The 25,229-nt window shown below is 41.5% G+C and overlaps 3 protein-coding genes across 4 annotated transcripts in view; 1 reads left to right on the top strand and 2 right to left on the bottom strand.

Annotated features, from left to right (window-relative positions):
• The window catches only part of tmem266 (transmembrane protein 266), a 35,725-nt gene extending 20,108 nt beyond the window's left edge, over window positions 1–15,617 (bottom strand). The window contains exons 1-3 of the mRNA XM_022754331.1: window positions 14,957–15,617; window positions 13,373–13,481; window positions 7,316–7,504 (exon numbers count right to left, since the gene is read on the bottom strand). Of these exons, the coding sequence (XP_022610052.1) occupies window positions 7,316–7,504; window positions 13,373–13,386 (203 nt within the window). The 5' untranslated portion in view covers window positions 13,387–13,481; window positions 14,957–15,617. The remainder of the gene's footprint in view (window positions 1–7,315; window positions 7,505–13,372; window positions 13,482–14,956) is intronic.
• Window positions 15,618–17,786: 2,169 nt separating this feature from the next.
• nrg4 (neuregulin 4) lies at window positions 17,787–20,362 on the top strand. The gene is made up of 4 exons (XM_022754753.1): window positions 17,787–17,822; window positions 17,935–18,028; window positions 18,201–18,353; window positions 18,514–20,362. The coding sequence occupies exons 1-4, from the start codon at window positions 17,813–17,815 to the stop codon at window positions 18,584–18,586; spliced, it is 330 nt and encodes a 109-aa protein (XP_022610474.1). The 5' UTR covers window positions 17,787–17,812; the 3' UTR covers window positions 18,587–20,362.
• A 56-nt stretch (window positions 20,363–20,418) lies between these two features.
• lactb (lactamase beta) lies at window positions 20,419–23,377 on the bottom strand. 2 transcript variants are annotated; one of them, XM_022754751.1, is made up of 6 exons: window positions 22,913–23,377; window positions 22,726–22,792; window positions 22,006–22,196; window positions 21,574–21,892; window positions 21,314–21,479; window positions 20,419–21,159 (listed from the first exon to the last, which is right to left on the bottom strand). In XM_022754751.1, exons 1-6 carry the CDS (start codon window positions 23,294–23,296, stop codon window positions 20,634–20,636), a joined length of 1,653 nt encoding a protein of 550 aa, XP_022610472.1. In that variant the 5' UTR covers window positions 23,297–23,377; the 3' UTR covers window positions 20,419–20,633. The 2 variants fall into 2 exon arrangements, with proteins under 2 accessions (XP_022610472.1, XP_022610473.1); XM_022754752.1 differs by having other exon boundaries at window positions 22,925–23,377.
• Window positions 23,378–25,229: the final 1,852 nt, after the last annotated feature.

Here is a 25,229-nt window from a genome sequence, read left to right as displayed (position 1 = left end):
TCACTTACCTTCAGGATTGAAAATCATGATTTAACTCGTACTGTGTGGAATCATAATTCACTCAGACCTCTCCTATAAGCCAGGCAGAAAAGGTATTAATTTAATAAACCTGTAAAGAAAAACCCTGTCTGGAAGCAGAGTAAATGGCAGTGATGGATTACTCCAAGCTCAGAAACTTAATTTTAGGGAAATCACTTTAAACCTTGAACGCCGAGGACCTGAAGTATTTATGAGGAAGTGAGGCTGCTTCAGTGGTGGAGCAAGCCAAGGATGAAAATCACCTCACACTCTCCCAGGGTCACGGCTGGTTCGAATCGAATGGGCAATATCCCAAGGGTTGGTCATGCACACATATGTGTCTGCACACAAACCATCACTCACACACACTCACACACACTCTCTCACACACATACACACACACACACACACACACACACACACACACACACACACACACACACACACACACACACACACACACACACTGTGTTAAGAACATTGTTTGTGGAGGAAATGCAGGGTGGCGTGTGCTGTGGACAGGTTCATAAAGACATCAACAGGCCAGCGGCTGCAGTGGTAACACACTGAGGGAAGATCGAAGTGCGCCCGACAGCAGCGCAGAGCCAGGGGATTAGATCATGAGACAGATCAATAGTGGCCTGAGATGGAAGTGATGGCATGCTGTACATGACACTGGCTGCATGCAGTGCCCCCCCCCCATTGCAGCAGAATGGCCAGACAGGACAGAGTGGACAAAGACATCAGGCAGAGTGACTGGCACAGAGGAAAGGTGTCTGCTCGCTTTGCTGGGGCTCATTCACACACACAGGACAGAGCTTTGGCTCCAGCCCCAGCCGAGTAACTCTCACTGAGGTGAGGAGCCTATCACAAAGAGCACCTCTTTTGTCAGACTGTCACCTGTAAGTGAGACAGGATAAAATACAATGTACACTCATTAAGCACAAGTTAAATGGAAAATAAATCAGAGAGGTGGTGCTCTGTTTGTGTGTGTGTTTGTGAGTTAAGAAATGGAGTGAGAGAGAGTGTGGGGAAGGGCTGAAAGGGGGAAAATTCATTCAGAAGTAATGAGTCTGAAAGACTATCAACTTGTCTGAGGTATTGATTGTAACACACATACACAATCACTCACTCACACACAAACACACACATACACATACACATACACACACACAGACACGCACACTTGAACAACTGCAAACACTAACCTCTCCTTCAGAATGTTTGCAAAGGAGAGCCTAAAATAATGTCGCTCTGAACGACTTGCAATGCTGTGCCAGTCCTTTAAATAATTGATTGGAATTCTTGATTGATGTCTTGATTGCACATTTAGTACAGAGCAACGTTGCTCTGCACATTAGGCCACAGATCTGTGGTATTTGCCTCACAATTACATTTGCTTCCAAAGCCATTAATCATGCTATGAGAGTTAAAAAAAGCAGTCAATTCTCTACACGGTCAAGGCACAGGTCACTGTGCCTCACAGCCATTTATTTATCCAAGCACAGACGCAAAGTGTGTTTTTGCTGAAAAAAAAAAAAAATCTTTTTTTAATACAGTATGCTGTAGCATTAGTGCATTGTTTCCAAAAAGTTTTGGATTGTGAACCCTTAAGCAGTGTCTACTCGTGCCTTCATCACAGGTTATGGTCTGCACCAAAGCGCAATTAGATCGAGTAGTCGGATTTAATTATCAGTTAGTGGACAGAAATTTAATAGGTTAGTTTCACAATTGATTAATTGCTGAAGTGATTTTCTTTCAAGCAAAAATGCCAAACATTTGCTGATTCCAGCTTCTCTAATGTGTTTTGAAGAATTCTTACAGCTTTGAATGGTTGATTATGGAGGACATACAGAACTGAACACACACAAATATTATAAAGAAAAAGTAAACACGAACATAAATAAATGTTTTCACTCGCATGCCTTTAAATCATCATGTGAACCCTTTATATTTATCTTGGCATCCCGCGGTGGCCTGACCTGCTCTAGTCTACTTGATTATTAGAGTTAAGAAAAAGAGGCTTAAATATCTTTTATTTTCATGGTAAAGAATATTTTGACATACTATGTTCTTTTTCTTGAATCTCTCTGACTGTCAGCAAGAAACATGTGAACACTGAGGAACATCTTTTGAATTGAACGTATCTTCTTCTCTGGTGTGAGGGGACATGTCAGATACTACTCCCACAGTATTTTAAAATGATACTACATGACTGAAGTTTACTGTCTCCTCTCAATTTCTCTCTCTCTCCGTACCGATAACTACATAGCCCTGTGGTTCCTCCAGTATAAACTTCAGCCAATTCACACCAATCTGCTGAACTCAGCAGGCCCAGGCGGGGGAAAATGAACCACAACTGTGTGCCTGCAGGCGACCGAACAGCAGAGGTGCGAGGACTTCATCCCATTCAGGCTGTTCAAGCTCTACGTCACACTTCCTCCTTAACTTACTTGAAGATGCATTTCTTACTGATATATGCTTTTTTAAAATTTTTTATTTTTTTACCTGAGAGCTTCTTTTTCCTGAGAAAGCACAGGTGGGGCATGTGCCTCAGATGTATGAGATTCAAAAGACAAAGGGCAACATAACAACTGGCTAAATCCTTTCCTGTGTAACGAATGCTGGGTCATCTGTTATCACGGCCAAAAAAAAAAAAGGAAAAGAAGTCCTGAGAGAGGAAAACCAGCTAAGCAATAAATATGCTGAATAAAGTGAAGTTATCATAGATAATCAATGGTACATTTCAGAGTTTGCATGTCTCATCACTATTAATCTCTTCTGGTCTCATACCCGTACAATTAGGAAACACTTCTGGAGTAAATGAAGAAATAAAATGAAAAGGGCCAATCGATTACAGGGGCCAGTAAATTTAGTTTTGGACATATACTTGCATTCCATCTGGTTAATAAGTAAACAGTTTTTTAGTCCTTTTGATGAAATTCCACGCAGCTTTATTCAAACGTGATCAGCTATCATCTCTTCACTCCTAGCATCACCTATGTGGTACAAGATAGCAGAGGGGATTCAGAGCTGGTCTTTGTCGGAGAAATGGGCCACAGATACTGAGCAAATGGAGATGGATGGGGCTCCATGTGCAGAGCAGCAGACAAGCTGTCCCTGATAAATGGGTTTTCACCAGGACACTTGATCTCTCTCGCTCTCAGCCTAAAAAGCAATCTCGCACTTTGCATGTCTGTGAATATTAACAAACCCTCAAACCCTGCACTCAAATGTCATCTATTGTGTCGCACATGGTGCCAGGCAAGAGAGCCAATTTGATGGAGAGGACTGTTCCTCTGTGTGTTTGAAATAGAGTCAGAGGGGGGAGAAAGAGAAATCCTTCTCTCTTTTCAGACATCCATCAACACAGTACAGGTATAGTATGGCTCTTGTTCCAAAGCCCCATGAAATATTGCTGCTGCCAAGACTCATACTAGAGTCTGGCAAGGTCCTTCAGATTTATATTGTACTATTGTACAGTCTAGATTTTTTTTCTAAATATTCCATCTTCCTTCAACCTTGAGCATTATCAGCCTAGGTTTGATTATGTGATTGCTGACATAATGCTATATTAATGTACTGTAGTGAAGGACTGAGCGCTATGTTGAGTGATGTAATCAATCTAGGCTGGCCTGAGCATACAATATCATCTTATATCCGACATTTCGCCCAATATCAGCGAGCAACTGTGGCAACATGGCACAGAGTTAATCCCACACTACTGTCCAACATGGACAGATATGACATCCATCAAACGGAGCCATTTGCTTGTGATCTGTAGCCGGCAGCTTTGTGAACGAAAGCATGGAGGAGGGTCGTCTGCTCCATTCCTCCCTCCATCCTTCTCTTTATCCCCACTGCCTCCACTCTCCTCCAGTCAAAGCGGCAGGTTGACCCATATGAACCATCTGTCATTTCTGCTGTGCCTCACACCTCTCAGTCTTTCCCCTAGAGATCAACAGCATATGGTACTGCTGCTGTGGACAGCAAGCTGATCTGGGGATGACAGTGCAGGATGCGCAGCTCGGGGGCCACAGACCGGGGCCAGGCAGGGAGATGCTCGCCAGGAGCCTGGGTTCCACCCTGCCTTAAGGTCACGAAGGTCAGGAGTAGAAGAAAATGTCAATACAAGTGTCTGATAAAAAAAAAAAGAAAAAAAAAAGAGTTTTCCAATTATTTCAAATGGCTGATCCAAAAAGTCATCTGAGATGTGAATGTTGTGATCTTCTATAAAGAGAAGGTCTAGACCTGCTCTATTTGGAAAGTGCCTTGAGATAACTTATGTAGTGAATTGGCGCTATACAAATAAAATTTGAATTCACTTGACTTGACTACGACATATGGTAAATCATTCTGAAATTATTGTAGATGGATAGTGACACACATCCAAAAATAATTCTAATGTAGGCAAATTCAAATAACCTTAGATTAAAAAAAATTTCAACAGTCAATTTGTAAATGCTTTTCACGCACACAACCAGCTGTTGTAACCTATACTATTTACACACGCACGTCTATTGAACACCTGCTTATTCCCTATTAGGCATGGATTGCTGCAAGGCTTGTTAACTCGCTTGTAACAAAGCATGCACCTTGGTCATTTAAAAAAAAAAAAAGAAAAGAAAAAGATATTCTGTTGTTATCAAAAAAAGAAATAAAAAGTGTGGATGTGAAATTACACCACCCTCATCTTGGACTTTCTACCAAGTTCTGGAGAAGATGGCGCTGCCAAAATCTATTAATAATTCCATCCAACTCACCACTGCACAGAATCTGCAAGTACTGCGTGTGCCCCTTGTAGTCCGCAAGAACATCCACCTCCTACATACATCGCCCACGTCTCCTGTTAAAGAGCCACGAGAAGCTGCCGTGCAAGACTAAATGCGCTTCTCTGGTGTGTATTCTTCTGCTCTTTTTTTTCCTCCACAGCCATATGGAACAAAACAAAAACCAAGGTCTCATCATCAAAGATTTAGACTCAGTTCACAAGTAATGATCCCTTTCTTTTCCCATCTCTGACCACTCGTATAAAGCCATTCCAGTGACCTTTACGCTTTACCTTACACCACTTGTCCACAACAAGAAATCAAGATAACTTTCCAAACTGAACAACAGTAATTTCTATGATCAAACTGAAATTAGACTACACCTGTTCATTGACCAACTACCACAGGATATAATCACATCCAGACATCCAAAGAACATGACTAAGATATAAAGGCATCTCAGGAATGTAAGTCATAGTAGTTCGTTTTAACAAACTGTCCTGCTAATCAACAAAATCAAAGCAACACCTGTAGCGAAGAAATGAAAGTGGGTTTATAATCCACTGCACAGTCACTTTCAAAGTGCTAAAATTAGCCCACAGTATGTAGAGGAGTTTCCATGAACATACATTCCAACAAACAAGAGAAAAAACTGGTTTACAGATCAGCCAGCTCACTGCTCTGCCATCAGGGCCTATGGTAGTGTTGATTAATTTAAAATCTTGCAGCACGCAACACATCTCACCTTTGTGTCATTCCTCTGATGTTACACACACACATGCACACACACACACACACACACACACACACACACACACACACACACACACACACACACACACACACACACACACACACACACACTAAGGAAGCCAGAACCTGTGACAACGAGCTAGCTCTGTTGATTTTCCCGGGAGCACTTCCAAACAACGAATGTGTGTATGTAACTACGATGACAGGTAAGTCTTGGAATTTCTCTGACCTGTTTCAATCTAAAAAAAGGTTCATTGAACATATTGTAACACTCACATGGATGACAGGCAGCACACTGTTTTCACTACTGTATGGCTTCCCACAAGAAGGTGTTTCTCTGATCAAAATGAATGACCCCTGCTTTTAAAAATAACAAATATTTACATTGCTGCCTTGATAAATCCAACATAGACACGTCTTGGCAATGTATGACTTTTCCACTGCACAATGCCAAATCCCAGGGGACCAGGGTGTCATATGGTGCCATATGAGAGTGCCCACTGTGATGATAATGTTACTGGGCTGCCAGATCCTGCCCTCTGCTGTGACATTGCTATGTGCGTGTTTTCTGTCCTTTGTGTGTGCAAGAGAGAGTGAGAAAGATATGAGGTAGGATGAGAGATTGGGTGTTTGGGACAGGACCCATCTGTCCCTGCCCTCCGTCCCACAGAGACATCGGCCCGGACCGGGCCAGACCAGCCAAGGTCCAGCCGGACGCGGTCAGCTGACACACCAGGGCTTGGATGGCAAAATGCCGGATGCTCTAATTAAGCTTATGCTGTTTGTCGACTTTCTCTGCAGGGAAGCCAGCATCGCAGCAAGCCAAAGGGTTGTGAGTCACGCTTCCTGAGTGGAGAGCCATGGACACTTGCTACAGGGGTGCTCTAGGAGGGGTGTGTCCTGTCCTGAGAGTACTGGGCCTGCAGCATGGCGATATGGTGATAAGAAAACAACACAAACCCAGGACAAGCAGGCCTCGTGGACAGAAACAGCACCGCCACAAGGCTTTGACATTTCAGGAAAGCTATGGTGCTAACAACACTCTTTGTTTTCTGCCAGAAATCGACATTATGAACAGAAGCCTGTCTAGTAGCGAGAAATTGCTGTGTCATTGAGCTGAAATGAACACATCAGTAGAGACATTGTCCATTTAAAATGGTGACACTAATAAATTCATCGCCAAATATCCTCGACTCCTGGACTCTAATATAAAATGAGGGGTGATTCAATATGCCAAGTGTAATTACCATGTGCAATAACGAGCAATAGAGAGAGTGACGGCAGAGCTTTTCTCTGCCGGGGTAGATTATAGATTGTAGTAATTGCAATTCTGCCTTAATTATGGATGTAGCACTTTCACACAACAAGCAGAGACAATGTTTCAGACACCATATCTCCAGTATCTTCTTAGCTGTGGCGGCCAACATCAATCAATATATAATTACATCTTGGGCTTTTTAGTATACAAATTAATTATAGAAAGATTTCATTGATAATCATACAACTAATTTGTTTTCAGCTCCCTCAAAATGTAGGATGTTTGATACCCTTCAAACGATGAAAATTAAAGTGTTCAGTTTCATGTAGCTTCAGAACCAAATCATGAGCATCTTTGAACACGGTGACTCTTTGTCTTCATGACCACACTGAAGTTGCTGTTTCAGAGTAGCCTAACTTGTCGTGAGTGCTTACTATAAGCAGAATCATCTGTAGAGATTGTTTGACTGGCTGTGGTCAAACTGTCGGGCGTGTTGGAGTTAATTTATGGGACGTACCCCTCTCTGTTGTCCTCTTCATCTGGGTTCGAGATGAGCTGGGATCCAGCGAGGGATATGTCCAGGGCGGCCAAAGGCAAGTCTCTGTAGGCGAAGCTGACCAGTTGGACAGGGGCCACGCACTGGTTGTCCTCCTCCACCTGCTGGGAGATCACCTCCAGCTCTGAGGCTCCAGCCTGGGGAGGAGCCCTGTGACACATACATACACACACACACACACACACACACACACACACACACACACACACACACACACACACACACACACACACACACACAACACACAACACACACACCACAAGCAGAGCAACATTAGATTCAATGAGTGGATGTGTAAACTGAGAGTGTCATGGGTGGTTTAGCATGTCTATCATGTGTTCAGTCTACAGAAAAGGTGGCAGAATTGCAGTGCAAGGTTGTAGGAAAGTGTGCTGCTTATTTGAATTAGCCAATGCACCTACTTGATAAACGCTCCAGGTACCAATGGTGATAACAACTACTGGGACTATGCCTAATTTTGATGAATGAAAACAAAAATGTGCTGTGAAATTTCCGGTTTACAGTTTATACTGACAACTTCAACAAGGACACAAGGACTGAAAATCAAACTTAAAACTTGCTTGAGATGAATAATCTAGTGTACAATTCGATGTTGTTGTTTTTTTTTGGTTAAAATTATGTTTGCCCATTTGCTAGCAGTGCGGATTTTAAAATCTCTATTACTGCAATCATACGTTCAAACACCTGATATTTCAGAATCAGCTGCAAAAGAGCAAGAAATGAAGAAATTCTGATCACAACATCTGTTGTTCCTCTCCTGGATCTGATTTTTCAAACACCTAGCACATGAATTCAATGTATCAGAGTGGCCATTAAAAGTTGTAAAGTTGTTAAAAAAAAAAAAAAAAAAGAACAGGAGTGTTGACTGAAGCTTTACCTATATTTCTATCTGATAGAAAACTAAATTGAATGGACAACAATGACTTCTTATAGAAAATTGGTATAAAAACCTTTGGCATACTTTAAAAAATGGTTGGGCCAAAACATACAAAACTACCAATACAGCCATGCACTGTAACAGTAGCTGTCAAATTTGATAAATGACAATTGTAGAACAAAAGAAAAAGGTTGTTTCAGTTGTGTTTTTTTCCTTTTTATTTATCTTCTACATTTTCTCTGTGAGATAAGGGATATTTGACAGAACCCAACAAAGTATCATTTTTCCTGCCAATGAGATCTTAAAATCTAAATACGTAGGGAGGGCTGTGATCCTTCGAGCTCAGCCAATAATGGACAAGGAGAAGTCAACCTGGGAACAGGAGCCTCACAAGGCTTGGCAGCCGTCCCAGTGCAGCCAGTGTGGAGACATCAATAACCCCAGTGCTTAACAGTGGAAGAAGGCATTGATTACAAGATACAGGGAACAAAAGCCACTGGGTTGGTAAATTCTACAACCTCTGTGTTGGAGGTGGAACAGAGTGGGAACAAACTGTTAGTGGAAGATCACTGAGCAGACCCACCTTCCTGTTAAATGTTAATGTAAGCAGTCCTGGGAAGGAAAATAGGTCTTTCTTTTTCCTGACTTACTTCTTGACTAATAGCTGTTTAATTGACTCCCTTGAAAGGTAATTTTGTTATTCTCACAGTAAACCCAGGATCGCTTATTTTACTGTATTGTCTTAACATGGAAAATAGGACTATGCAACACAAATACCTCTTATTCTCATGTCCTCACTATATAAAATGCTTTGCTCTTCCAACCTTTAAATATCTGATCCTTTGGTTATGTGAGTCGGCCTAGATGTGTTGTTTAGCTTGAGGGTCAAACGCCCATATATTAACATGCTCACCACAACACACGCCTGCGCCTACCAGTGTTATCTGTGGAGTTGGCACCTCTGACCAACCGCAACAAGGACGCTAATCAGTCATGACAGACACAAACTGTTTAGTGCATCAAAATCACATTTCCAGACAATCACAGCGCAGGCCAGGAGCCATTATGTGCAGAGCCCAGTGGAGTGGCTGGTTGCCATCCTGGGGAGGGAGCGGAGGCTTCCCATCTGAACACTCTGCACCCTTCAACGACGTGGGCAAGGACAGCCAGTAGCATGCTAAAGGCTGGGATCTTTTCAGAGGCATGCATTATTAGCAAACGCCATGAGGAAGCAAAAAGGTTAACATAGTGCATGCATGGCTGGGGGGAAAATCTCGCACCCACAGAGCTGAGGCTTACCATGAAGCTCCTAACAGACCCTATTTGTACAGCCACGTCTTAAGGCTGTAGTTACATGAACTTACGATATCATATTATAGTGCAAAACACTAAAATGAAACTGGTTAGAGCTCAGCTTTTCCAAAATGTCCATCTATTCACTCTAACTGGTAATGTTTATTAAACTTGGTCAAAGATATAATATGTTCTTTGGAATGTATTTATAGTAAGTGTGAATATAAAATATAAATGTGTGTTCTAGTGAGTACAGTAGTTTTAAAATCTAATTGGTGTTTTATGGAGGTCTATTTGCTCCTTGTGTATAATAACTGCAAGGAATTGGCTCCTCCAGAGTAACAGCAATCCATAGTTATCCCTGCAGCATTTTTTTTTTTACATCACATCACTATAAATCACCATGCAGTGATCAATGGAAACATAAAAATATAATAGCCTGCTGAGATCTCGCCTTTCCAGTTCTAAATCATTGCATAAACAATTTAGTTCTGTTTGTCACGACACAAAAGGCATTATAATTATCCACCTTAAATATAAAACTAAGAAAATATGGGACCGGTTTTAGATGGTTTCATTGTTAATATTCTCAGTGGTGTGGCTCCTCTCATTTGCCTCCAATCTTTTCAGTTATACACCAAATAACACCCACCACACAGAGACACTCCCCAGTAACACTTTTCTTGGAAATACATACGAGACGGTCTTTTTTCACTTAGACATTTTCAATAGGAACATCTTCTTGGCAAGACTCAGTGGTTCCATAGATCTTCAGTTTAAATGAATCTCACTTGTAATCTATTCCAGCCTCAGTTTTCCGCCGCCTTTTGGAAGAAAGGTACTCAAATACCGCTGAAGTCCAATACTGCTGAACTCAACAGAAAGTAAAACTAATTTATATCTTTTTACTCTGAATACTAAAACCAATGCACATAAAGGAGGTTCAAATGCTGAGTTAAGATACATCAGAAGGGAATTTGTTTACTTCCAGGGCTGTAGCTGGGGCTGTGTCAAGAGTGAGTCGATTTATAGTCTTAAAACATGTAAAGTTAAGACAAGACTAAGTCCAGTTTGAGGCTAAGACTAAAACAATCTTTTCCTAATGTCAGGGACATATCAAATGCCTCATGAATGGGATCAAGTTATATTACTTTGTATTTTACATCATACAAACGGATTCTGGTCTGAGACAAGTTTGAGATGACACCAGCACCCAGCTTTTCTCTGTATTGTATTGGCAGATAATCGTCTTTTGGTTCGAGGGGCAGTTACAGCTGAGTTGGCTTTACTTCAAATTTCATGTAAACCCTGTAGCAGACATGTCCTGTAGCACAGCACTCAACCTTCACCACCCAGGTGTAACTGTATAGCACGGCAGTTCTTATAAAAAGTAAGAGTCAACTTTCCATGGATAAATAATTGTTTATATGAAGTTAGGTCAAACTAAACATGGAGTATAGCTATTCTGTCAAGGTGATAAGGGGTGAGACTGATTCCTGTCACTTCAGATTTTAAATTACCCATTCGGAGCAATAAACTCTCTGCTTCTGTCACTTCAGTGTTTAAAGTTTAAAGTGTTGCCTCAGCATGAACTGGTAATTTGCAGAGGGCATCGGTATCATTGTCATTCTGAGTGCTCACTGCCACAGTATTTCTGGCCAGCTGTCGACATCCCATCCGTTCTGTCTTACCCAGTGAGTTTGTATACGGACACTTGGCTACTCCTCTGCGCACAGCAATTCACTGCTCTGATATCATCAGGAAAGTGGGACCAATGTGCCAAATCACTTATATGGGAACCAGCCAGATTTTCCAGCAGCAGCTACAGCAGCAGCAGCTACAGCAGCAGCGGAGAGAGAGACAGCAGCGGCAGCAGCCCTGCCACGAGCTCCTGACACAGTGGTACATTTGTAAGATCAGATCTTTTAGGCAACGCCTGCTCTTTTGAGGTCCAAGGGGAAATTACAGCATTTGACAATCCTGCCGCATCAATGAGGAGTGAAGCTGTTTTCTTGGTCTTCGGAGTCTTCTCATTACTATTAATAGAGAAACTAGTCCAACTTTTGAATCCATTGTAGAATATCCATATCACCTCAGTTAGTGAGTAGAGAAAATGATGTCTGAGACATTAGGATTTACTCTGCAGAGATCCCAACAGCGGCTGCTTGATCTACAAAAGAAGGTGCCAGTGCCTAATGCAGAACAATTCATCAAAAAAACAAACAAAAAAAAAACAGCTCCAACAATGAGTTGCTTTTTACTGTCAATACTTTGCTACTTCCCTACTGGGGCACTCACCCCAAAGTCCATTCATTGCCCCCTGAAGAAGTAAATCTTAAAAAGGAAAAGTAATTTCCTAAGCCATCAGGGCAATCTTACAAAGGTCAAAGGGCAAATTTTCCTTGACACTAGTAATAATGCATTCGTTGGGGGGTTTTTATTTTCATTTTTTTAATTCTAAAATCAGAACAATGAGATGAACACAGTTGATAGTTCTTTAAGCAGCGAATTGCTAATCAGCAGATTTTATTCTGATGATTCTCTGCAATCATTGTGCCGAGAAATTAAGAGCAGAGCGGCACTGCATCATGTGACACTGAGGTTAGTTACAGTAAATGTTAGCTGACCTGTTTCAAAGCCAGCAGGCTCCTCTGTGTGAGTGGTGTTTGCTCTTTGTGTGCTGAATGATGAAAAAAAAGAAAAGAAAAACACAAACAGCTCCATACATAGGAGAATAGGAAGAATATGACTGCCTCATCAGTAAGGCTGTGTAATTTATCTTTTTCAATTTCCTCTTTGCATACGCTGCTATTTAAACGTGAACAATGTGCAGACGCCAAAAGATTTTACCTTCTTGTTTATGTGAAATACGTAAGAAAAATCCCTCTGAATTTGTTGTATTTGACCATCTAATATTTTCCCCATCCTGCCTCCCACTGTTTGTAGAGGGAGGGGAGAGAGAGAGAGAGAGAGGGAGAGAGAGAGAGAGAGAGAGAGAGAGAGAGAGAGAGAGAGAGAGGATTTACAGCAGCATCAAGTCTGGGAGAGCAGGGGTGAAAATAACTCCAAAGACCTTTCTCTGCATGAGAGTTTCCCATCTGTCACTTCACAGAGAGTCACCGGCATTCAGCAGCATTAAATCATGCCTTTGTACTACTAACCAGTCAACACACTCTCTCTGGTTACATTTGTTTTGCACCAACGTTCCTGCTCAAATGGACTTGTAATCAACCATCAGCTGTACTAATCTGCTGCTCTGAGGCCTGGACAGAGATCTCTGGCGGTTGGAAGCAGCATCCTGTGCCTTTAACCAGAAGATGCAGCTGACTGAACCCATTTTGCATTCACCCCTCACTCCACTCCACTCCACTCCACTCCACTCCGCCTCCTCCTACTCCACTCCGTTGCCCTGCTCCCTCCCTTTTTCCCTTCTCTTAGCCCCAACCCTGGCTGGCTGTCATCAGAATGCAGGGCCTGTCTGGAGGACCACACACAAAGTAATTATTAATAAGAGAAGATGACAAGTGAACATCCCTCCTGAATGCTAAGAGATGCCAACGGAGAGTGGAGATGGCCAGCCGCTCTCTCTCTCTCTCTCTCTCACTCCCAGAGATGATGGACCTGGCGGAGCTCCACTTTCCCGTTGATCCCCGTTCAAAGTCATTCACAGGAGGACCATGAGAATATGCAGGTCCCATTCTGTTAATCATATCCTACCATGGTGAGATGCCCTTTGCACAAGACTGCGTGTTCATAAATAGAGATTTAAGATTTCACACTCTCACAGACATGGTTTCAAACAAGACTCAGGCAGGTGTTATACTTACTGGGGATTGCTCATGTTGAGGTCTTGTTGCTGCAAATAGACGTCCACAATAAATGACCCCAAGTGTGAAATGTGATTTCACCACTGCAGAGACCTGGCTCCTACCACACCTATAGAAAATACAAAAGAACAATGTCAGTACTGCATGAAAAAAACAAAGCAAATCATGGGGAAAAATCTGTCTGCTGAGGGATGCTATAAGATATTATTGATGGCTCCACAACAGCAACTAATAGACCTTGTGAGGATATTGTTTTGCCAACTGCTGTTTCCAAGGTCAAGAATAAACTTCTAATCTCAAAATTGTGAAATATGTGCGGTTGTGTAACACAGATGCATGCACAGTTATCAATGTAGCATCAGTGCTTATGCTTCTCCTGAAGGCACCCTGTCCTCACTTCAGCTCTGTTCAACTATTTTCCTGGGGAGCACTAAACTTTAATGGATTTTAAATCTCCTCCAATATACGCCCCGCTCTGTGAATCAGGGGCTGAGGAACATCACACCTCTTGCATAGCAAGTACAGCAGGATGCTCGCTCTTTGTGCCACAGGATAGAGAGCCATTGATGTCCAAGTCCGTTCAGTGAAAGCCCACTCCAGCTGCTTTGCAGGGAACAGACATGACACAACCAGACAGGAAAGTCACAAGCGCATATCCACTGCTTTAACATGAGACATCCACTTTTACCAAAAAATAAAAAAAAATAAAAAAAATTTGCAATGTAAGTCTAACACTGGAATCAGCTCAACAAGAAATAAGTTGGGGGGTGGTGGGGGGCAGGGTGTTGACACAGAGACACAGTTGAAAACCTTCAGACATGGAGAGGTGAGGAGTCAGCATTCACAGCCACAACAGAGTAATGTAGTGAAGCACAGCAGATTAAATGCTACTCAGGATTAATCACCCCAGGTCATTCAAGGGCCGGGAGTGATATTGTTTAACTGCAGCACCCAAATATATGGACTTTAGAATTATACTCAGGAAAAAACTAACAACTGATCCTGGCCATAAGAGATGCAGAAAGTCAAAGAGATCAATGCATTGCCAAAATACTAAACAAGGTGCTTCTCCTTACTGTAAGAAACCTCTGTAGATGTGACCAGAAAGGCAAGTGGTAGTCAAAGATGTGTGTATTTCTCTCTGGAGGCTATTCACTGCACAGCAAAGTATTTCTGGACGTGAGTAAATCACAGCATCAGAGAGATCGAATTTCACAATCAGCATCTTGACTTGCCACTTATTACTATAAGTACAGTCTACAGTAAGTGCCTCATCAGCGGAGGTGGTTGTCCACAAAGGCAGCAATTTTTTTTTTTACTATTTCATTTCACTAAACAAGCACTGTGGGCTTTTTTTCATCCCAGGCTCTCTCTGCATTTAACATAATCAAGATGCATTTGCAATCACTATCCACCAAGTCGTAGCTACATAAACAGTTATGGGGCTGTTAACATTTTCCCACTGTGCTCAGAGGCCATACAGTCTCAGTCTTGTTCTTGCTTAATCCAACACAAACACACTAACTACCCCTGGGCGCTTCAAACCAAGCACTGACTGGAAAATAAACACAAAGACACACTAACCTCTTGTGTTTTCTTGTTCTACATTGTGTAAAGTGTGGTCGTGACTCCTTTGCCCTCGCAGAGATGATAGTTATATCTCCCTCCTCGCCGATGATGATGATGATGATGGTGATGATGGTGATGATGATGATCAGTGTGAGGGAAGCTGGGATCTTGCTGTGTGTAGGCTGCGATTCCCCTTAAATTCGCGTTGGCCAAGCACCCGTATCGCCTCTCAGAAGACAGCGCACGACGAAAACGCCTACTCCGGACTGAAAGCACCATCCTTCAGCGGAGACGACGAGGCTGTCACTGAGTCAGGGAGATAACGACATCTTCGGAGGGATGCATAATGTGCTTGCAGGGGCTTCCCCCACAATCACACCAGGGACTCCATGTGCCCGATAATAAGAAGAGGTTCACGACCGGGAGCTGTCCAGGTGCTGAAAACAGGATTCCAGCGGCGACAGATGTGTGACGAGCGGCGCCGTCAACGCGGAGCAAACCTTGCTAGATTTACAAAACACACACACACACACAAACACACACACACATATACACATTAACACACAAAAACATGGATGTATGTACTCTATGTTCCTGTTAAGCCATAAGAGCCTGCAGACGTCCCTCTTTCTATGCCACCCTGGAAGCGTCGACGTAGAAAAACACTCTCGCTTCACTTCACCTCTTGAGCTTCAGAGTTCCTCGCGATAACAACCCACCCGCACGAAAAAAAAGAAAAAAAAAATCACAAATACTCTTACACGGACTTCAAGTCGTTCTGTGGCGCTCAATTGGGAGTTTATAGTGACTGAGTCCGTTTTATTTAATGTCATTTATAAGTCTGCAGCGTCACTGTAACAGTCCCAGTATAGATTTAATGACATATTTGAGCTGTAGCCTAAAAATGTGGCAGCGGAATTAGGCTCCGGAAACACCAAAAAAGGGTAAGTGGAGAAAAGACAACATGTCTGCATTTACAGTGGTATTAAAAAAAAAAAATACTGTACCACTTGATGATAATAAGACAGTCTTTATAAAGTGTTTATAGGTTGTATAATGGGTTTATTAATGATGGATTATTTAATATGCTTAATAGATCAGTTATAGCCAACCATCAATAAAAAGAACCTTTTGGGTTTCCAGGTTTTAAAAAACCTCTTCACCTGGAGCACATCTTTTCTATTGGGTTAGAAAAGTTATATAAATGCTCATGAGGTTCTCACTTTCTACTTAGCTGTCAAGTCTACAGTTATAAATGTTAATACATCCACAATTAAGGGTTATTACAATAATTTATCAGGCCTAAATCTGTAAATGTTAATAAGTTGTTCATTTTGGTCCAGGTCCTGGTTCTCCACTAAGATTTCCAGAAGGTAAGGTAATCTCTCTCTCTCTCTCTCTCTCTCTCTCTCTCTCGTCTCTCTCTACTCTCATCTCTCTCTCTCTCGTCTCTCATCTCTCTCTCTCTCTGCTCTCCTCTCTTCTTCTCTCTCTTCTCTCTCTCACTCCTCATCAATCCTCTCTCCTCTCTCTCTCTCTCTCTCCCTGAAGGGAAATAACCAGACAAGGATTTATTTTTCAGCTTGGCCAGACCAAAAGTTGTTCTTATATAACTGCATGTAATTAATCTGTGAAGCATTAGTGTACGATTTACTGCCATTAATATAGTCATTAGTTACAATGATTTATAAAGGGTGCCTTTTTAGAAAGTGGTGTCCTCATTATTAGTCAAATGAAATGTAACTATGGCAGGCCTATGAGGTGAGGCCATTTGTAACCTCCTCAGAACACGTGATCAGATAAGTCAGAAAGTGAGCAGAAATGTCATCAAAAGTACTTTACCATCTCCTCAGTGTTGCCTGAGTGTGGCCTGAGGAATGCCTAGCCCCTGAGCATCATCACCGCATAGCTCAGACTAACAACATTTCTCACTGCAAAAGCAAGCCAGCCGAAAACAGTTAAAAATAAAAATAGGAGGCCAGTTGATGACTCAGCTAACGGTTCTGAGCATGAAGCAGTAATTATTTGTCTAAAGGAAGTGGTGCGATGTGATGGGTTCTTAGACTACAAAAAGTTCCCACGATTCCATTCATGCCTTCTTTGCATACCTAGCATTCAGTTGTTTCTAACCAAACCCAGACACGCTGAGCACACATGCACAACAGGTGATTTCTTCACCCATCTGACCATCCTATCTCGTAATGCAATTGAACCTCCGTGAACAAAAACAAAATTGTAATCCTCTCAAGTCTTCAACTGATAGACTGACACAGGATTCAGCACTTTCACACCAACTTTTAAGAGACTTTTTAAACCTCTGATAGCCATTTATGAATTACTCACACACCAGCAAATGAGACTATTTATGACACACTCTAGCAAATTACCTTCACTCAGTAGGTGGTATCCTGACGTTTAACATGCCATTTACAATGTGGACAAACTGCAATCACAACATTTTTCTAGGCCACGGGTGGAACACACCCACATGACAGTTTCTGCAGAGGTCCAACAAAAAGCAGTCCTGAGTTATTTTGGAGCATCATTATGACTCACCTTCACTACTACAACCTGCACTAACTACCAAAAGCTGGGATTTCTTGAGCTGGTAAGTACAGATTTTTAAAAATTTATTTCAGTCAGGGTAATGATATATATATATATATATATATATTCCTCTCATAATTCAAACTTTTTTACAATACCTTCCAGATTTAAGAAACTGTTTATATATGTGTAGGTTTGTTTTCATTATTGGCATCTGAAACTTCTGGTTATGTCATTCTTTCCTTGGTGGTGAGAGATTACTTCCTTCTCTGTGACATAAACGTTTCTTGTGTTCTCAGGAAACATCAAGAAAAAGCATTATAAATGATGGCAGGTAAAAAAAATTAAAATAAAAAAAAAAAGATCAGAAGAAACAACAAATCGTTTTAAAAAATTTACTGTTTTGTTACAGATCTCTTTTCTGAAATGTTAATATGTTTGTGTAGATCACGGTGCCCCATGTGATGGGCAGGAGGCCACCTATTGCATGAATAGTGGGACATGCTACAAAATACCTTCTATGAATACACTCTCCTGTGTGTAAGTTCTATTTTAAAATCCTTTTCAACCATCTTAGATATAAGAACAAGGCTTTGGGAACCTTTAACTTTCATGTAGGCATTACCTGATTTCACAGCATGACAATATTGTCGTCAATTTTTCTCTGTGCTGACAGACTGTGTACATTTTTGTGCATCATATCTTAATTCAGGTGCAATGAAGATTACAAAGGCAGCAGATGTGAGCAGTTTCAGCTCCCGAGCAAGTTCAGCAACGCAGGGGAGGCAGGGTTAATTGCAGCCGTGGTCATTGTTGCCCTCCTCATCTTAGTGGTGCTGGCAGTTGTTATCTACTATGTACGCAGGTGAGTACATTATGGATGTAGGATTGCCAATTTTTTCAAGATATCTAAAAATAACACTAGGGTGTGGAAAGTATTTACTGTGCCATATTGGTGTTATTGTACTTCAGCCAGGATATATTGTTTTAAAGCTAATTACTCCATTACTTGTGTCCACACACAGGATGTTGAAAGCCAAGCAACAGAGCCAACAGAGCAACCAGCAGCTGTACTGGAGAGTAAAACCAAGAGTATAACCTCTCTTGTGGTGTACATTTTGTTTTCTCTTTTGGTTCTGTGTTGGATGGGATGATGAAATAATTATATGATGACTATGAAAGACCAAATAGATGGGAGGAAAACTGCTGCGCTGACTTTAACTAAAGTCAAGGCAGGTGAAGAGCTGACAGCTGATTAATCGTTTCATGAGATTTATGGATTCCATGCAGTTTGCTACAGAAAGGTGTAATTCATTAGCGCGCGCACACGCACACACACGCACGCATGCACGCACGCACGCACACGCGCACACACACACACACACACACACACATAGAAACAGGGTGTGAAACAAGTGTGAGTGGGAGAGAGTTGAATCACACCTTGCACAGTTGCCTTTTTAACACATCTAAGAAGTTGGCACTGTTGTTACTCATGTTAAAACACATTTCAATCTATGTGCTTTGCTCTGGATTTACAAAGCATAGTTGGACTATGTAAAAACTATTTTGTGAAATACTATTCAAAATACTGAATAGTAAAGAATTATAAAACAACCCCTTGTATAAATGAATGAATATGCTCAATATGCCATTAGTAAATATTTTGTAATTGTGTAAATATATGCAATGATCCCTACTGAATCATTTGACTGTGTGATTTCTTGTGGGAGACTACACACACATACACACACGTTTGCATTTGTATTCTTGAGAGGTTCCTGAATGACCAGTCATTCCTTAGCCTCTAAACTAAACCATCATCACTTCATTCCTAACCTCAGCCTGTAGCCTGTTCTTAATCTTATCCGAAATCTAATCTTGACCCTAAACCATAATTACCCCTTGAAGAAGTCAGGACTGTTCAGAATGACCTCACGTTTTAAACATGTCTTCACTCTGCGGTTCTAAAACACACTGGCCTCTCACAAAGCTGGACATGCAGGAACACACACTCTCTCTCACACACACACACACACACACACACACACACACACACACACACACACACACACACACACACACACAGCAAACTTAGAAATACACTGTGTGTGGGAGTCTGTATAATTAGCTTATCCCAAGCCATTCATCAGTCCCCTTAAATCTAAAAACAGGGGCACAGGAGATCCCAGGAGTTTTCTAATGAGAATGGTGGCATCAAGTCTGCTTCAGTTCAGCTAGCTTAGAAGAGGAATTAAAACTCGTTGGACTGCATTGCCAATAGTTTGCTAGTCTTTCTGTTTTGAGGGACTTCCAGTATTCTCACACAGTTGCAGCCAACTGTGGAGGAAAAACAAACTAAACTCTGGACAGCTGACAGCTTAGTTACTCCCGAACATTCTTGTCACCATCAAGGCAGTAAATTCTGGAAATGTTCTTGTTTTGTCAAATTCAAAGACGAACTCAAGATTGTACTTGTCGCTGAAGTCACTTTTAACAAAGGCATTGTATAAAAGTGATTATGAAAGCTGGCACAGCAGTGAGTACATTGTAAAAATGTCATCTTATATTTTTGTTTTGATTATTGACAGTGCAACAGCATTACATCAACACAAAGCAGGGTTTTTCCAAAAGCATGTCAAGATGCTATGAGGAAATATCTAGGCAGGGTGGGCCCTAAAAGGTCACTGCATGTGACGTACAAACTTTGAAGCTGTAGCATGCTGCTTTAAATAGCACCCAATTCTTTCCACTGTGTATGAAATGTATTTGTAAGTCTAAATATTTTAAAAAGGTACGGGAGTGTTCTGTTAGCGTTTAATGGAAGAGCTGCATTCCTTCTGTATAAAGCCAATAAACTGATATCACAGGTCAGTGGTCTCCTTTTTGTGTTAGAAATGCAGTAAACTGCTTCCACCTAGTGGCTGAATAGCATCCCTGCCAAGTGTTGTAACTGAAAGAAATCTGAATTGACTTGGCATTTCATAAAATGTATATAAAATAGATGTTAAAGATTTATTCCACTTCCTAAAACATCCTCTAGACATATTTAAAAACTGTATCAAAATCAAACAAGATCACACAGTTTATCTGAAATACTTCTCAGTAAAATGTAAACTCATGCATTTCTGTAAACAACTTACTCTTACAGGCGTCTGGCTTTGTCAAACTCATGTGCAATTTTCAGTGCTGTGCTATTGAGTCCCACAGACTGCATATTAGTGACGATTGTGACCACCACTCCTTGCGGGGGGAGGGGTCTCTGTCCTTGGCACTGGTCTATCTCCTCACTGGGTAACACCAGGAGGACACTACTAGCTCCCACAGCGCCACCTGTGTGCGACACGTAGTGTCTGCGCTTCCTGCACTGGCCGTACTTCTGGAGTTTCTCCACTACCAGCCAGCCTTGGGCATACACTCCATCTTTATCCCAGCTGCCTTCTGTCCTGTCAACTGGTGCCCAGAGGTCTAAGGCAGTTTGGGGTTTGAGGAAGCCAGGCTGCAAGCCCTCAGTGTCCTTAAGGTGGGCCACCTGGTAGCTGTAGAGCAGAGCATTACCGAACAACAGCAGGTCTCCCGCGGTGGAAAGGAAGCCGCCTCCTGCCCACTTGTAGGAGTTGTCTACATACGGGCAGTTGACAACACGTCCTCTCTTGTTGAGATGATAATATCTGTGGAGGAGCATCATCTTTAAATATAGACTATATAGACTCACCATTGGAATTTTAGCATGCAATGTGCAATGCTGAAAACAATCATGAACTATCAAAACATCCTCAAAGAAATGTCACATTTCATTTGTTTATATTAGTTATTCTATATTACCTGGAGCGGTGGTAAATAATAGGGTCATTCTCATCAGGCACAGTATTGAGCATTCCCAGTTCACGAAACATGTTCATCATGACATCCAGAAAGTGCTGGCCAGCAGCTTGCTCCACAACAGCACTAAGCAGGGTAAAGGCATGGGTGGAGTACAAAAAAGTGGTGCCTGCATGTAGCAAAACATAAATCTTACTCATCAATACATCAAAATTGAAAATGCATCATATTTGAATTGTTAAGCAAGCAAATGTGTAGTTTACCCGGTTTGAAAATGAGTGGGTCGTCCTTGAAGAGGTCCAAGGCCTGAGTGACACTTTCAAAGTTGTCCTTCAAGTAATACTCTTCATGCTCAAACTCTTTTTTCTTCTGAGCCTGAGTGGCTTCTTTGCCTTTAGTGTTCTGTTCTGTTGTGGGTTTATCTTTGTTTTCAGATGACCTCTTTTCATCCTCTTTCTCTTTAACTGGTGGCTTCAGAAGTCGCTTAGCTTTCTCCTTGTCTTCTTTCACTTTCTTTGGATCCTTCTCATAATGTCGTATCCCGCTTAGGTGGGAAAGAATCATACGAGGGGTTATCGTGACCTGAAAGAAAAGAATAATGAATGTGCATGTGAGCTGAACACAAAAATGAACAAGATATGATTGCTAAGATGGAAAATTATATATTAGAGTTTGCATTACTTCAAGTGACTTACATCCTGTCCATCAAACTGTTTCTGGGGAAAGTCTGGGACATATTTCTGAACCGGGACATCAAGATCTAATTTTCCTTCCTCATACAGTCTTGCAGCAGCTGCAGATGTGAGGGGTTTACTGATGCTGGCAATTCGCATCACTGTTTCTGGGCCGCATGGCACACGGTTCTCCAAATCAGCAAATCCGATCCCTGAATTACAAACGAAACATACAAATGTGATTTCATAGGAATATATTCCTATGAAAATAATAGAGTCCAAGTGTTGCATTTTAAGATTGAAAGAAGATTAAAATTGTTGTCATGAACCACTATCACATCACTTTATATTTCAGTAAAGGAAAGAGACCATGGAGGCATCCCTTCAGCTCTGGGAAAACATGAAGGGATTTTTTTAACTTCTTTTCAGTTTACAAACAAATGATAGGTCCACCAAATAAAATAATTTTATTAATAATAAATATACCATAAAAAATGTTATAGCCCTATTGCTCTCCCCCAAATTAATTTGACAAGGGAAATTGTTGCCCTAGTCTCTGCGTTCATAGAAAATGTTGAACATATTCAAACACTGGACCTTTAATTTGTCTTGTGGGTCAATATTGTACCAGCCAAACTGCTACAAAATAATGTTAGAGAAATTCGTCTCGTTATATCAGTAGTGCAATTTTTTAAATACTATGTACATAGCACCTTTAAAGTGGACTTTGCAGATACCAACCTTCACACCAGACCTGAGCACCATCCACAGAAACCCCTACCACCAGGCCAGGAGCCCCGACCTCAGCCTGGCAACAGACAGATAAAAGACTGAACTGACACAGGTGGCACTGAAGTTAGGCAGGGGACATAGGGAGAGAGCAAAGGGAGGCAGGTCAATCATATACCCAGCAGGTTCACAGACCTACCTTTGTGCCTACCTTTATCCGCTCCACAAGGTCTCTGCTAACTTTAACTGCAGCGCTGTATCGATCAGTCCTCTCTGCTTCTGCAACTTTATCAACACACGAACTGTTGACTGCGTCAGTGCGACATTTCAGTCCGACAGCTACAGCAATGCCTACACCAACACCACCACACATCCAAATCCAGGACTTTGACCGGTATTTGGAAAAGGCTGTGTTGGAGCGTCCGACGTATCGTCTTTGTTGCTGAATAAAAACATTTGGCTTTGCTGACTGTTGCTGCTGCACTCGCGCTCCGGCTCGTAGCGTCAAAAACAAAGGAGACTCCCGCGCTGACAGGAGGGGGCATGGGGCACATAAGCGGTTTGGCAAAAACAGTCGTGACATTGTTAGAAACGATGCTCCTTTTTGCTGGCGGTTACTGGCCCAGGTTGTTGAGCTGCAGACAGTTACCGACAACTTGCTCGCTTCCTGTCTGCGTCCTCGAACCAGACTAGATTAATCAAATCATGATTCAGACAATATCGAGCGATGAGCCGCTCAGCGTGGGGGTGCGGTTTAATAGAATAGCTGATATTTTGAATACCTCCCAAAAATTGCCAAATACTTAATCACATGTTTGTTTAAACACAAGTCAGAGTACAATAAATGTTCATAATGTGAATTCTCTGAACTGAAGACATCCTCACTGTGCAGGCACACAACAGCAGCAGAAATGCAAATAGCAGCACTAATAAGAATGTTTTAAATGTGCCCAGGATGCGATCCAACATGAGGTGGATACATTTTTTTTCAGTCCTACAGATACATTGTAAACCCTAACCATAATTTTACGGTAAAGTCCATAACTGTTTTATGTTAAGTCAACAAATTTCTTTTGGCTAATTTTACTTAAATGTATAAAGTCAATATACCCTAATTAGTTAAGACAATTAACAACACATACATCGTGCCCTTAGCTTATATTTTCGATAGTTGAATGAACTAAAAATGTTTGTAAAAATATGCACTGAATGTTTTTATGTTCATAAGAGCAGTAGTCACTTTCTTGCTCAATAAAATGAAAAAATTGTGTTCACTTTACATAACAAAAACACAAAACTACAAAGTTGCAGAGTTTGCTGCACATACTTTAGTAAAAACTCCTTTGTATAACTTAAAATCTGAGTAGAAACAAAACCTCATATGTTTTATCGCAGTATGTTATGAAGTAACTAACAAATACATGCATCTTCCCTGTTTCCTTAAGCTTCATCATGACAAGATGTCTTAATAGAAGGTTAAGGTTGGCAATATTTAGTTCACTGTAAGGGAAACAATGCAAAACAGCCCGAATGTAGACTTGCTTAGCTACATCTGGGTTTTAACAAACCTGTGTTTACTTAACAGAGAATTCTGGCAAATTCAGTAGCCTACCTTCCAAAGGGAACTTGATTGGCATTTCAGAAAGCAACTCTAACATGCAGATTTATATTTATCAATGTATCATAAATCACAGCGGGCTTCAATGGTCGGCATTGGGAAAATAAAAGGAAATTAAGAAAAGCCATTCTGGCCCACCACCAGAACTGATGATTAGTCGAGTCTGGCACTTGTGGTTTCTTTCAGGCTTGGTTGTGGGTTCTCGGACTCAGGCCGCCAGTTGGACAAACTTCAGCTGGATCGGCCCAGACTCGGCCAAGGCTTTGCCAGAGTAATATGAATAACAACAGCAAAAGAAACAAAGCAAACGCAGGAACTGCTCATAATTGTGGCAAATTTGAAAGTTGGATGAAAAGGAAATGGGTTGTGCCAGGAAGAAATAGAAATATGTGAAATTAATTTTAAGTAAAAATATTTCTCAATATGGTACTGTGAAGAAGAGCTGCCTAGAATGTCCTTGTTTGCCCTGCAATGGAAAGTAATTGATAATGATAATAACAAATTTATGTGATATGAAATGCTGCTTTTAAAGTTTTATCATATATTTGATTTTTAGGGTCTGATACAAAATTAAGTGATTAATTCATTTTCATACTGTCCCTAACCCCAACTCAAAGAATCAAAAATACTGTGAGGTGTGGGAGTCAGTCAATCAGTAGTGATAGCATGAGTGAAGAATGGTGTGTGAAGTGTTGGGCAAGGAGTAAGGAGTGTGGAGTGTCTGGAGCAATGCTTCCCTCTGCGTCTCGCTCATCAGGAAGGAAGTGTGGGGGGTTCAAATAGCCCTGGGAACACCGGGCCCAGGTGTGCCCAATGAACTATTACCCAGCCACACCCACTGGAAGCCACACCCACTGGAATCTAGAAGAGAAGTAGACACAAGCAAGCCTCCTGCCCA

The sequence above is a fragment of the Seriola dumerili genome, unplaced genomic scaffold, assembly GCF_002260705.1.
Source record: "Seriola dumerili isolate Sdu_G_001 unplaced genomic scaffold, Sdu_1.0 BDQW01000219.1, whole genome shotgun sequence".
In the NCBI taxonomy this organism is placed as follows: Eukaryota; Metazoa; Chordata; class Actinopteri; order Carangiformes; family Carangidae; genus Seriola; species Seriola dumerili.
The sequence above is the reverse complement of the archived record's forward strand: the minus strand, read 5'-3'. Positions and strand labels throughout refer to the sequence as shown.